This window comes from Ornithorhynchus anatinus, chromosome 13, assembly GCF_004115215.2.
Source record: "Ornithorhynchus anatinus isolate Pmale09 chromosome 13, mOrnAna1.pri.v4, whole genome shotgun sequence".
In the NCBI taxonomy this organism is placed as follows: Eukaryota; Metazoa; Chordata; class Mammalia; order Monotremata; family Ornithorhynchidae; genus Ornithorhynchus; species Ornithorhynchus anatinus.
Genome location: NC_041740.1, coordinates 6342306 through 6357441, shown reverse-complemented (window position 1 = coordinate 6357441; position 15136 = coordinate 6342306). Strand labels below are relative to the sequence as shown.

Genomic DNA, 15136 nt, shown 5'->3' with positions numbered 1-15136 from the left:
CAGTTCTGTACGGATGTGTAATTGATTTAAATTAATGTCTTTCTTCCCTCTAGGCTGTAAGTTTGTGGGCAGGGAACATGTCTACCAACTGTTATATTGTATTCTCCCAAGGGCTTAGTACAGTGCTCTGCACACAAAAAGCATTTCAGATCTCCGGGATGGTAGGTTAAATTCATCACCGTCCATCGTGACTCTACACTGCCCTGCGTCATCCCCTCAGAAGGGCACAGTAAAATAACCAAGCTGAAGTCTGTGCCGTTGACACCTGTAGTTTCATTTAAAGCCCTACTCGTACTCCTTCCGTAGAAGAAAGCACGAGAGTGTTACCCACAGTTTTTCTTCAGATTGTAAAAATAAGGAGACGAAGGTAAGACACCCCAAGCCTCTCTTGGAGTTAAGCTGAGAAAAGCATTTCAGGCCATTCAGTGAGCAGGAAAAAGAAAGGGAGAAGTTGTTGGAAAATGTTTTAAGGGGAAGGATACCGGCTTCTGTAATGACGCTGAAGCTCGGCAACTCTGGCACTCCCCAATAATTACCTTTTCTTCAAAGAATTTCTTTCTTAGTCTGGAATCTTTAGGGGGCATAGTTTGCCTCAGATTTTTGTACCATTTTCGAACCACATATCCTCTCCAACTGGCTTGAATTCTAAAAAAAAATAAATTAAGCAGAATTTATAAATTTAGTTGCACATTAAATGTTCTGACATTAATAAATGAGTTAGTTTTAGACCTTCATGTTAGGTTAAACATGAAGACTTTGGATACCATGACTCATTTTAAACAATTCTTACCTCGTTGCACATTTTATTTTAAATAGCCGTGCACCATCATGGATCACTCTTGTCTGGTAATGCTGCCTTCTACACAGAGGACAAGTTTTTTTACCTGTGAACTTTTCAAAAGCTTGAAGACATGCCTAGGGAAAAGTATTTCTTTTTAAATTTTCAGTAATTACTTATAAGCAACTTTATAAATTTTTCATTTAATTACAGTGTTTTCTTTTATAATTATGAGACTAAGTCCAATTTATGTTATGATGTGCAAAAGTTTAATCAGATGTTAACACCTTCTTCATGAACTCTGATCCAAAAATTGTATTTTACAAGAATATACATGTAGATACATCAAAAACTTCTGAATGTCAACTGCTGTAAAGGTAAATCTTTGTGCGTAAGAGTAACATGCATTTAAATCATGTGAATTAAGCTATCATTCACTTTGATGTACATTATTAATAACAATCTGTTATACAAACATTTGTGGTTCTTTTGTCACATAAAGTTCACCATTTTAAAACAGGATGAATTGTATTGTAACCAAATAGTACCCTTAAGTCATGTTCTCAATTATAAATGGTGATTAAGGATAAAATAAATGGCTCTTTTAGGGAGCACTTTGAATTGTGTAAGACTAGATTTCTTTAAGTTACAGGAATGATGTATTGCATACTTTATTATAACAGTTAAAACAGGATTTACTTACTCTGTGAAATACATGGGAACATGAAAGCAGCACCTGTTGTTCAGAGGAAAACAAAAAAAATGTTTGAAGTTCAAATTAGTTTAAAAGACAAGCACCACAAATGCATTAATTAAGAGCACAGTTCTGACCGCATGAAAGGTTAACTCCGTTGTTTTCTGCAAAAGGAGTGTGTTCTCAATGAAACTGAAAAATCTATAGACTTCAGTGGGTAAAAGAAGTTTAGAATAGAACAGCACCAATAGCTAGAAAGTAAATCGATTGAAAGAAACACTTTCGATAATCAAGTCCTAGAATTAATTCCCAGTCACATGATGGGTAAGGAAAACAGAACATAATGCTGCTAGTTTTGAACTGAAGCTGTGGATAAGTGTCTGTAAGACAATAAAGTAATGAGGGAGAGGATATATTTCCTAGACAGTGATTTTGTGTGTGTAGGGGCAGAGAAGAGGTGGAGGCATAGGGGGTTGGTGAGAGAAGGAAGCGAAGTAATGTTAAGTAAATACTTTTTTGTGCTTTGTCGCATAAAATGACACTCTTAAACTTAAGCAGCAATATATCGTGAGGGCATATGAGTATTTTTTTTTTTAATGCCGGGAAGACGTGTTCACAAGCTTCATGAAAACTTCACCTTTCTCTGACCCAAATTCCCACCAAATAGTGGTGATCTGTGCTCCCACAAAGGCGAGAGCCTCAGACAAATAAGGGCAGTTGGTCCTTAGTGGAAGGAAGAACTGGGGAAGGGGTGAAACTAGAACAACTAGTATGCACTATTGAGCTGGCAAACACAAAAGGATTAATGGCTAGCAGCCAACTAAAGGAAAGCTTTCAGATACAGTGGCTTTTTTTCCCCCTTGAGGGAGGAAAGTTAACGAAACATGGAGGACAAAAAAAAAAAGCCAAAGGCATTTCCCTTTTTTGTGTGGAATCTAAAGTAACCTTTAATGAGTGCATTCTTTAGCACTCCTTTGTAAAGACTTAAACCTTAGCATAGCCAGACAGCCTGAAGCTGGCAGGACTGTCCTGTTTTTTTGCAAGGGCTATCCCACCTGTCTTTGTGCAATCTACACTTTCCGTTAAATGGAGAGGATTGTGGGGGGGAAGAAGGAGGAAATGCTAGAGGAAAAAAAAAGTCCAGCCCAGCTCCGAATTGGGCTAAATCCCTTCCCTGCCCACCCTTAAGACAAAAGGCTGATGGATTGAGAAGAAGCCCTGATATTCCAAAATGAATGAGCCTAACAATCTACATATGTTCTTTTTTTATAATTACCATTTCAGTGGTTTAAAACAGTATGGAGTCAATCACCTGACCGTTTAAAAGATAATCTTACAAAGCACTGCAACAGCAGATGTGAAAATACATTTACTATGATTCTATTTCTGGATGGATAAGAAAATGAAGCTTTCGGCTTTCTGAGTCCCAAGACCATAGTATCAAGTGCAAACACTCCCTCGTGTAACTGAAATAAAGGAATAAATGGCAGTCAGTGTATTAGAAAATAGTCACCTGTTCCAATGATAGGCGCCCCAAATGGCTCTGCCCCTAACTACTTGGGTGGCCGGGAGTTAATCCCTTGAACTGTTTATCTCCTTCCTCATCTGTAAAATGGGGAAAATATATACATACCTCCCAGAGGTGTGTGAAAATTAAATTAATAACAGTATAGCACTTCACAACATTAAATGTTAAATGAGTGCCAAATATTTACCATTTTCCTGGCAAGCTGAAACATCTGGAAACCGGACAGGAATTGAATTCTGAATTCAGGGTGCATGTCTACGACCTCTGTTGGATTGTATTCTCCCAAGTGCTCAGTAGTGTTCTGCACAAAGCAGGCATCCAATAAATACCACTGATTCATAAGCACCGACCCAATTAAACTGATAGGCTGGGTGAGGAATCGACTGAATTCTGAAAATGGAGGGAGAGCAGAGCGAATCCCTGGCACTGGGACCACCAAGTTGTGATCTGAATTGAACTCTTTCCAAGCCCTGGCTTTGGAGGAATTGTGAAGGCTAGGTTCTCTTTATAGGCCCAGGGCCTGTTGGATGAATAAAAGAGCTTCAGATGATTAAGAATACCATTTAGTCCTAAACTTAAATGTGGCCCAGAGTTAAAACATCGCCCAAAGTGAGGGTGCTGATTCATTTGGCAAATCCGGACCCTTGGTAAATTTCACAGAAAATGGGTCAGGTTTAAAACTTTATCGTTGGAGTTTAATCCAAGTAAATTAGCTTTATGGGTGCTTCCTGAATATTGCAGGATTGCTCATCGCTGTTATATGGGATTTGGATGGTTTCTGTGAGCAGCAGTAATCCGGGCAAAGAGAAAAAGAAATAAATGATTGAAACTATTTCTTCTGGATCCAGGCAGACTTTTGCTGCAAAAATTAACAAGTGAATCCTTCCGTTGTTGCTTCAGGTGCTGCTGTATGGTGGTCGGTGGCCTTGGAATTAATGGCTTTAATAAGAGAATCATTTGCTCAATACCTAGCTAGGATACCCACTGGAAATTTCTTTATCTCCAAGAAAGAATGAGATTTCGAGAATGAGATTTTTTTCTTCAGGAGCAGAAAGGAGACCAAGTGGTACCCATCTGATGAACTAAGGATGTTAGTGCAAAGACCAGTGACTTAGAAGTAGCATATAGCCATGTGTGCAGGTGTTTAATGCATGGAAATTCGTATATTGTCTAAGGTGATGTGTGTATTTTATGAAATGGCCTGAGGCTAAAAGACAACAGGTTCTAAATCCTGACTTTGACACTGATTCAATTACCTTCTTCCTCTTTCTCTTCCTATAAACCCAGGATGATATCGCCTTCCTTTTTGGGGGTTTGAAACCCTGGGCAGATGCCCCAAGGGCCCCGATCTTTAGGGGTCAAAAGAGAAGGATGAACCAGGGCAGCTGAGTTAGAGAGTAGAATGGGTCCATTTTACACGTTGGGCTGCCGCTGTCTACTTCTCCTTGTTGGCATCTCTCCTAACACCTGAGATGTGGCAGAAGAAGAAGATGAGCCAAGGAGGAGGAGGTGGCCAAGGAGAATGAGACAGTGGTGACATTATACCAGGACTCATAAATTGATTTTTACCTCTGGAGTGAGGTTCACAAATGAAGATAAGTGCTATTAAGCTCAGGCTAAAGATTGATTTTTTTCCTCAGAATTAAGAGCAGACACATTACAAAGTGTACTTTTTTTCTTGTCTTTTCCTGAATAAGAAAATTGTTTGGATTTTTTAAAGAGGAAAATCCAACAGCAAGCCTCAACATTTTACCCTTCCTTTCTGCTTTTGGATAAAGTGTCTACCTGTATATTTGTCATTTTCTGGATGAATTTAGGAACAGGTGTCCATGATGATGATACTTCATCCGAAGGGGATTTACGAACTGCTATTTAACTCTGCTATCTTTTTCTAATTGATGGAGCTATCGAAATCTCAAAGTTACTGGAGTTTCTACTAGAAACAAAGCCTTCCTCCCAATTCCCTCTTCAGTGTTAGAGCCACTAGGTTGCAGTGTCACAAACTCATTTGGAGATATGCTGAGAGACGATCTGGTAAGTACCTGGGACTGGAGTTCAAATTCTTCTCTGCAGATTGCACATGGATGCATAGAATCCCCTTGTTTTATTGATCTCTGTTTCACTTTTTCCCACTCATCCGTTGATAGTGGCAAAGAAGGCGGTTCAACCAAACCCAGTCTCTGAGCTGAAGTCAAAATAATACAATATTCCCATTTTCTTTGGAAATACCAACATAATGGTTTAAAAACAGCAGGAACACTACGAAGATGCTTTCAAATTGTCAAATCATTACTACATTGCTACCATTCCCCATCTGTAGAGTCCACACCTTCCAAGAGTCAGAGCACTTTACAAGATTTTTTTACTATACACCCATGAGGGGTGAAAGAGAGAGTACTGTGTGTCATCCAAATCAGGTAGTGGAACTGTCTTATTATATGTCTTTGTTTTAATATTTAGGGTAGATCATTGATAGACCATTAACTTCTAGTATATAAACTGAATTTTGAAGCCAGAGATTTTTATTATATTGCCAATTCTACCTCAGTTTCCACCACTTTGGCCATGGAGTTATATTTTAAAGGGGTGCTGGGATGGTGAATAAGGTAATTTGTACAGAGTGTTATTCAAGCACAGTATTCCTGAAATGTAAAAATTATTTTAAATCTTAAACATTTAGGCAAGTGAAAATTAAATAAATGCCATGTAGAATAATAATGTAATAGTTGCTTAAATGATCAATTATGTCTAAAAGTAATAGTAAATCTCATTCAAAGCACATTTCCCTCATACGTATATATCCCTGAACGCATTAGAGAATGAATAGGTATCTTTTCAATGCAATTGGTTCAAAATCACACTGGTTACCTCTAGAAAACTTCTGGCAAAGTGGGAAGGCATTGCCCAACTATATAATCTGAAGTTTTATCAAGAAATTTTAGTAAAGCAGTTAATATCTGCCATCTCAATTACCGTCATTCAGTTATTGAGTACTTAGAATCATCTTTTAAGGAAGGATAAGGCAGCAATGCGAATTTCACTGCGCAGTGAAATGATTACATCATTCTACAGCAGAAAATGACCTGGGATAATAGTTGTGACAGTCTGAATGTGAGTTAGCTGATTTTGTACCTCTTCTAGGACATGGAAAGAAATTCTGGTATTATTTTCTCTAGATTACTGGGTCCCATTTTAGTCAGTGTGCTTGAAAAAGGATCTGGAGAAACTAGAGAGGGTCCAAACTGCAGAACAACAAAAATGATTAATGGGTTGGAAAATAGTTCCTTAAGAGGCTGAAGAGGTGACAAAATTGCTTATTTGAAGGGCTTTCGAGCCAGGACTGGTCTGTTTTCTCCTTGTCCACAGCAGATCAAACAAGGAGAAATGGCTTTAAATTGCAGCAAAAGAGTTGGATAAAACCTAAGAAAGAATTTGACTGTCAAGGCGATGAAACACCACTGAAACAGACTTATAAAGTTGATTATGGCATCTCAGCTCAGCCAACCATCTTTCCTGGATGCTTCAGGCACTTATAGAGAGACAGGGGGCTGAACTAGGTGATCTTCAAGGCCCCCAGAAACCTCTAAAAATGAATAGGAAAATGTTTGGTTCTACACTATATGTAAAAAAGTAAAGACAAATCTTGTTTCAACTTTGGTAGAAAGACAAGACAAATTTTGTCCCCCAGTTAACTTTTAGGACAGTATCAAGTGTGAAAAATATCATTCCTAAGGGGGATTAAAAGAAGTTATAAGCGAGTGAGAACAGGGTTGATAATGAGTGCCATTGTAATTTTCACTACAGTGCTTGCTACAATGAAAACTATAATTAATATAATGTACTTTTGAATAGTTTGTTTGCCAGGAGTGTTTTTTCTATGTTCTCACATCTGTGACTTTTATCTTATTGTTGTGTGTTTATTTCTTGATCTGAATTAGGTGTTCAGATACAGGTGTTAATTTTTTCTGGCTTTTGCCCCAGGATCAACCACTTGAGAACAAAAACCTTTTAAGTCTGAATAACTGTAGGTAAACGTTAGTGCAAAATAGATTTTATGCCTATGATAGCAGCTGTCTTGAACAATCCAATAAAATAATATAATCCAATCTTAAAATATTCCCCACTCCAATGACTTCAAAATTCAGACACAGGATTGTATTTATAAATTAAGTTTCATTGTATCCAGCATCAGTGTGGTAAGAGGGTTGTGTAAAGAAACTCATCACAAAGACCAAGGCCAGTAACCAGGTCTACTTTCTTCACTATCCCTCAACTATTCAGTTTTTCACAAGCAAGAATAATTTTAAGTGTGTCTAAGAAAAATCAAGAAATCTTAGAGTTGGATGGGATCAATAGAAGCTCCCTAGCCAATTCTTCTCATTCCCAGCAGACGGCACCTAACCCACATGTAGGTCCAGTCTTTTTGTAATAAATTCCAGGAAGAGAGATTCTGTAACTTTCCTCTATCACCTATTCATCTACCTTAAAAATTGTTCTTTTCGATGTCTAATCTAAATCTCTCCAGCTGTGATTTGAGACTGGTTGGAAGGAAACTAACCTATTATATAAAGCTGCAACACACATTCACATTGCAAGACATTTCTAAAATACCTTCAGAAAATACTCAAAGCTCCTCACCTGTAGACCTGAGGTAAAATGGAACCATGATTATGCCACTGACAGCCTGGTACCCAGCAGAGCCAAGCCAAGGTTTGAAAGAGTCTGTGGCAGCTCAAAGTGATGTGGTCATTCGATCCAGAAGGCAGTAGTTTTGTTGAAATATATTTTTTTGCTAAATGGTGACTTTAATACATAAAACAGGTTTTTATGCCAAATTATACTCTGTCACACTTTTTTAATCAGTAGATATGGAATAGATATGAAATAGTTCAGTTGGAATACTTTACCTAAAGTTAGTGGAGGAGGATTAGGATCGAGAACATATTCTTTTTCTGGATCTTCCATTTTCCTGTGCTGGATGTTTGGTTTTTTTAGTCCGGTATTCACTACTGCTCTTACCATCCCTTTTTTTTGAGGTTGGGCTCGTCTATCCCTGTTTTTTAAAAAGTCACCTAATGAAAGATTCTGGAGCTGAAGATCATGTAAAATATGATCTTGTAAAGCGACAGCAGTAACTGCTAAATTCTCTGGTTTGGAGCGACCCTAAAATAAATTAGAAAATGAAGAATTCAGACTTACAAACTACACACTACGTGAAGCATCTTTAAATAAACCATAGGTTTCAATCATTGTGCTGTAATTTATAACTTCTTGAACCCTGGCATTCAGTATTTCACTTCTGAACTCGGTATCTTAATAGTCTAAATTGTCAATTACATCAAATTGAAGAATGGTTGACCTAGCCTTACCTTTTCAAAAATCAAAACAAATCTTGGATTAATCATTTATTTGAACTTCATAGTAGTAATTTTTCACTTAATTATTGAAGCCATAATTATAATATGCAATAAACTCATTATGGACTATAAAAGTAAAACCTGCCTAAACATATGCTACCTCACTATAATTAAAGTAGTCCCAAGGCTAATCTTGGCTAGAAGTTCCCCGCACAGAAATAGTCATTCAAGTACATATTTATTTTGGCAGGCAGAGTAGGTTTTCTTTATAAAATAAAACCATGGTGTAGTTAAGAGTGCCTGCAGGAAAGCAGCATATGCCTCAATGAGAGGGAACTTTACCTGGCTACCCACACTTCACGTGCTATTTCTGACCAATGGGAAAGCAATCAATTAATGGTGTTCATTGAGCACGCACTTTGTGCAGAGCACTGTACTGGGAAAGTACAGTTTAAAAGAGCCCTGCCCACAAGGAGCTTACAGTCCCCAGCAGAAAGAGCCAAGCTACCACAGTGCAACCCTATTTTCAACTGATTTCCTCTAACCTCTTCCCATACCCTCTGCCTACCCATTTCTGAATGCAGCCAATAGTTAATTATTTTAGGCCCTTTATGAATGAAAGCAAATGTAAAATCATATGAGTATTATTGAGTAATCTCATTTGCATGTTTGAAAAAGTCAGTGGTTTACCTTTTTATTGGGCAACATTCTAAAGTAATATTTTCTTTTTCTCCAAAACAGGATGATACTTTTGACTAAATTCTGGCAATTTCTGTATAAAAAATGGGCATAATCAGTCAATCACATTTGGCACATAGTAAACGCTTAACAAATACCATTATTATTATTACCAACTGACTAACTCCTATTTAGTCCCTATATCTGTTGATTATTTGGAGTAGATTAAAAGGATTAACATTCTATCACCGGCAAAATTTTCAGAGTTTTTCACTGCATTTCTTCATCTGGTGATGCTTATGAAGATGATATTTTTTACTCAGTATGACAGCTTTCAGAAAAAAACCCCAACCACTTGAAGTCCTGAACTGAGTGCCAGGATTATCGGGCACAGCTCCGGTAGTTCCTCCTGAAACCCTTGGTGTAAAAACAAGGTAAGATAGATGGTGGTGAGTGGCAAGACATCACTACATCCTCATATAATTAGTGACCAGTTTGCCAAGGGATTGGGTGCTTAGTTGATTAACAAGGATGTCTATACAGTGCTTCCAGCCAAAAACTAGTAAAAGGGCATAAACCCAAAAGCTGAAAGGGAGTGCGTAATTCACTGTTCTGAAGCACAGGTCTAGCTAAAATCTGTAATCTTGAGCCGGTGGAGTTGGGTTGGGTTTGGTCCAAGTTTGGCTGGTCCTCCACAGATTTCCCATTTCAGGCATGGACGGGGGGAGAGCAGCCCCAGAAGACCTGAAGGGAGCCAGGGTAGGGCAAAAGCATCCTGGGGCTGTCACATAGGGGATTTCACTCCTGCACAACTGTCACATGGGTTGTTGGTATCACAACTCTTGGGGATGCTTGCATGAGCCTTTTATGTAGGCTGAAGTTCATGTTTGGTATGGATTTAGAATTGGGCTGAGGCTTGGATTGGCTTGGGCAAATCTGTTTCCTAGATTTTCAGCTCTTGTAAGGCTCAGATTGTTCTCAAACCAGCTCATTTCGGGGCGGGTATTGTGACTGCCTCAGTGATCTTTTGCTTATAAGAAAAATATAGAAAAATCAAATTAGCTTAGTTTTCTATCAATCTCCAAGGGCTCCTTCCCCTCTGCCTTCAAACACGCCCACGTCTCCCCCATCCTAAAAAAACCCGCTCTTGACCCCACTTCCCCCTCCAGTTATCGTCCTATCTCCCTACTACCCTTCCTTTCCAAAATCTTAGAACGAGTCGTCTACAATCGATGCCTAGAATTCCTTAACTCCCATTCTCTCCTAGACCCCCTCCAATCTGGCTTCCGTCCCCTCCACTCTACCGAGACTGCTCTCTCTAAGGTCACCCATGACCTCCTTCTTGCCAAATCCAATGGCTCCTACTCCATTCTGATCCTCCTTGACCTCTCTGCTGCCTTTGACACTGTCGACCATCCCCTCCTCCTCCGTACCTTATCTCACCTTGGCTTCACGGACTCTGTTTTCTCCTGGTTCTCCTCTTACCTCTCTGGCCGATCATTCTCGGTCTCCTACGCTGGAGCCTCCTCCCCCTCCCATCCTTTAACTGTTGGAGTTCCTCAAGGGTCAGTTCTTGGCCCTCTTCTGTTCTCCATTTACACTCACTCCCTCGGTGAACTCATTCGCTCTCACGGCTTTGACTACCATCTCTACGCAGATGACACGCAGATCTACATCTCCGCCCCTGTCCTCTCCCCCTCCCTTCAGGCTCGCATCTCCTCCTGCCTCCGGGACGTCTCCACCTGGATGTCTGCCCGCCACCTAAAACTCAACATGAGCAAGACTGAGCTCCTCATCTTCCCTCCCAAGCCCGGTCCGCTCCCAGACTTCTCCATCACCGTGGATGGCACGACCATCCTTCCCGTCCCGCAGGCCCGCAATCTCGGTGTCATCCTTGACTCGTCCCTCTTGTTCACCCCACACATCCTATCCGTTACCAAGACCTGCCGGTTTCACCTCTACAATATCGCCAAGATCCGCCCTTTCCTCTCCACCCAAACGGCTACCTTACTATTACGGGCTCTCGTTATATCCCGGCTAGACTACTGTGTCAGCCTTCTCTCTGACCTCCCTTCCTCCTCTCTCGCCCCGCTCCGGTCTATTCTTCACTCCGCTGCCCGGCTCATCTTCCTGCAGAAACGATCTGGGCATGTCACTCCCCTTCTTAAACAACTCCAGTGGTTGCCTATCGACCTCCGCTCCAAACAAAAACTCCTCACTCTAGGCTTCAAGGCTCTCCATCACCTTGCCCCTTCCTACCTCTCCTCCCTTCTCTCTTTCTACCGCCCACCCCGCACGCTCCGCTCCTCTGCCGCCCACCTCCTCGCCGTCCCTCGGTCTCGCCTATCCCGCCGTCGACCCCTGGGTCACGTCCTCCCGCGGTCCTGGAACGCCCTCCCTCCTCACCTCCGCCAAACTGATTCTCTTTCCCTCTTCAAAACCTTACTTAAAAATCACCTCCTCCAAGAGGCCTTCCCAGACTGAGCTCCTCTTCCCCCTCTACTCCCTCTGCCACCCCCCCTTTACCTCTCCGCAGCTAAAGCCTCATTTTCCCCTTTTCCCTCTGCTCCTCCACCTCTCCCTTCCCATCCCCACAGCACTGTACCCGTCCGCTCAACTGTATATATTTTCGTTACCCTATTTATTTTGTTAATGAATTGTACATCGCCTCGATTCTATTTAGTTGCCATTGTTTTTACGAGATGTTCTTCCCCTTGACGCTGTTTAGTGCCATTGTTCTTGTCTGTCCGTCTCCCCCGATTAGACTGTAAGCCCGTCAAACGGCAGGGACTGTCTCTATCTGTTGCCGACTTGTTCATCCCAAGCGCTTAGTACAGTGCTCTGCACATAGTAAGCGCTCAATAAATACTATTGAATGAATGAATGAATGAACATTTTTTAAAAAAGGGCCCTACATCTAACCCTGCATCTAACCCTTAAGAAGAAAAATACCATGGCTCTCTTTTGCCGAACAGATGGTGGGGTTAAACCCCCATATTACTCATATATTTCACAAGAAAAATGAGTACCTTTAGCAAGCTCACGAGGTAACATGTTGTTAGTGCTATTGCTACCATGATAGAAAAAACCAAACATGTTTAGTAACAGACATTTTTCCTACACTGAGACTGACAGGTATTCCATATTTCACTTCTATTTAAGAAATTTAGTTCCAAAATGAACCAAATATTGACCTATACCCTTGAAACAATTCATTCAACATAACCATATTTTTCAACACAGTGTACCAACACTTCTACTGGGTTGATACAATTCGAAGATTGATTCAGCAAGTACTATTTTGGAAAACTTAAAAGCTGTACAAGCATTTCCTATTTGAACATCCCACTTAAGCATATGGCAAATATTACTCATGCAGTGAAGATACACAAATGAGGCAGAGTTCAGAGAATTGATCAGTATCTCTCCATCAATGGAATAATTCATTTTTCTCTTTTATCAGCTAGATCACCTTTCCTCTTTGTGAGTAATATGTAACCCTCCATTCCAGTTTCTGCTGCCAGCAGGGAGCAGGAAGGGGCAGGGAAGAGAGCAGGAAGGATACTTTAGTGTGCAGCAGATAAGACAAGGAAAAATATGGAAGAAAGAGAAACTTAGTAGAGCAGTCTGGCCCTAAGAGTTCAGAGCCAAGTAGCAGTGTGGCCTGGTGGAAAGAGCACAGGCTTTGAGGGTCAAGGGACATGAGTTTTAGTCCCGGTTCTGCCACTTGCCTCCTGTGTGTCATTGGGGAAGTCGGGAACTATGCCTCTGTTTCCTTATCTATAAAATGGGGGTGCAGTTCCTGTTCTCCCTCTCCCTTTGCTGGTTAGTCCATTTTGGGACAGGCACTGTAACTGACCTAATTATCTGGTATCTACCAAGTACTTTGCACTTAGTAAGTGCTTAATACATACCCTTATTATTATTATTCCTATTATAAACAGAGCAGAAAGGGAGTGCTTAGTAGCTGGGGGATCCTAGAGCGCAGAGAAGCCCCTCCCCAACCCACAAGGAACTGGTGACATCAACAACTAATAGGAAAATTGCTCCACAGAGCCAGAAAACCAAAGGGCCACAGATGGCCAAGTAAAGAGGAGAAAAGCTAGGGAGAGATCTGTAGTTTTCCAAAAATTAAGGGGTGTCATTCTGCATTAATCACTTTTAAGCACATCTGACCCCTCAAGTTAAAAGATAGAGGTATATAAAAACAATCTTAACTTTTACATGATAGAAGGGTTCTGTCCTTAAAACTTCCATTTAGTTTTTAAAAAATTGTCAATTGTGTAGCTAGCCAAAGACCGTGATTATATTCCTGGTTCTAAACAGTAAATGTCATCAAGTTCCCAAATTTAAATCAAAATTATCTCAATGATGCTTTAAGGAAAAACATTAGAGAAATACCCAACTTTATCCTCTTTGAAACTTTTTAAAAATAAATCATCTTCCCAGTGACCTATTTGTAAAATTATGAGATTACATAATGGGAAAACATCACAGGTTTTGAAGTTGCTTACTGAGGTGAAGCATGTTAATATGTCTCACAGATGATGAAAAGAGGAGAGGAGGAGGAATATAATGTCCCTTGCAGTCAGGGAGTTTCTGAATATTTAGCCAGAAAACAGATTATGCTAGGGAGAGGGCTCACTCATCACCATCACGTAAATTACAAATCATGCTTTGCAAAGATTTAACAGTTGAGTAGAAACAAAATAAGTGGCGGAGATTTTAATATAGTTGGAATAATACTTTTCTGTTGTCAACACAAGAGCCTTACTAAGGTCTGACCCATGCTCCTGAATATTTCACAAGATTGAAGTACTTTCTTAGAATCTGAACATCATTCAAGTTGAGAACATCTCAGAATTGCAGCAGCTGTATTTATTGAATGTCTATTAGAAATAAGACATGACAGTCCTTATCCTTGAGGAGCTTACAGGATCTAATGGGGGTGATGGGTGGACATAATTGTAGAAAAGTAAGGGCATCAATACAACAATAAACAGAAAAGTAGGCCAATGAATAAATTGAAAAACAGATACACACATGCAAATGGAAATGTCTGATGCATACCCTAAAGCCTAGTATTTGCCCTGATGTACTAGCTCAGGAAATAGATAATCTGTCCCCAGTTTCTCCCCTTCTTCTTTCCCTATTCTAGACCTCTGTTTCACACCTGAGCTCCAGGGCCTTCCAGTGCTGGGTTCAGTCATTCGGCCATTCTGAGGGGCAGAAAAATCAACTACTTCCCCCTTGATGTATTGTGCTCAGAGCAAACCGAGTGGTACATAATGTCATCATATGAAAGTCCATCTGAACCTCTGAATCTACAGCATTTCTCCTATGGGGATCCTACCATGCCTGGCCCTCTATTGCTGGAGAGCCATTGCATTCCTCTCTCAGGTCCCTGTTCCCATAAGCACCTTTCCCGACCTGGGCTTCTTAACCACTGAAACGTTGCCGTCCGCTTTGATGTGGCACTCTCTGGGAGTTGCTCTCCACCTGAAGCCGACCCTGACGGATGCATCCAAGTTCAAAACAAGGCCACTTCAAGGAGATCTGACCATAGTCAATACTACCGATCAGCTAAAGGATGCAAGTGATTTCTCCCTCATTACAGATGAGGGAATCCTGCAGAAATGGCAATACCACTTCTAAATCATTTGCGTATGTTTTCCACTATGCATAAGGAATAAGCCCAGCTTCTAAGGAAATCACCACCAATCAGAGGAAAGAAGAAGATGGTATTCCTTCCAATAATTTCAAGCAAGAAAAGGATTTAGTACTGTCAAGTGCAGTGCTGTTCACTCATAGGCAGGCATGCAATACTAATGGTCAAGGATATTTACGATGAGCCTTTGTGTGAACACTGTACTAAGTGCTTGGGAGAATACAGTACAGCAGAGGAAAGAGACATGATCCCTGCCCACCAGAAGTTTAGAGACTAGATATGAAATGAGAGACACCTTACTGTGAAAACTGCTATTGCTTCTGTCTACTCTTCCAGACCATTCAGATCCTAGCCCTAGTCCTGCTTTAGAAACTGAGGAATATCATCAACTGTCCACTCCTGGCCTCGATCTAACAAGCAACATGATCTCTGC

General features: G+C 40.5%; 1 protein-coding gene across 1 annotated transcript in view; it reads right to left on the bottom strand.

Annotated features, from left to right (window-relative positions):
* Positions 1 to 15136, bottom strand: part of RNF32 (ring finger protein 32) — a 29493-nt gene that overhangs the window by 12045 nt on the left and 2312 nt on the right. Inside the window, exons 2-7 of the mRNA XM_007667855.3 lie at positions 9048 to 9129; positions 7908 to 8163; positions 5043 to 5185; positions 1482 to 1514; positions 791 to 915; positions 537 to 645 (exon numbers count right to left, since the gene is read on the bottom strand). Of these exons, the coding sequence (XP_007666045.1) occupies positions 537 to 645; positions 791 to 915; positions 1482 to 1514; positions 5043 to 5185; positions 7908 to 8163; positions 9048 to 9065 (684 nt within the window). The 5' untranslated portion in view covers positions 9066 to 9129. The remainder of the gene's footprint in view (positions 1 to 536; positions 646 to 790; positions 916 to 1481; positions 1515 to 5042; positions 5186 to 7907; positions 8164 to 9047; positions 9130 to 15136) is intronic.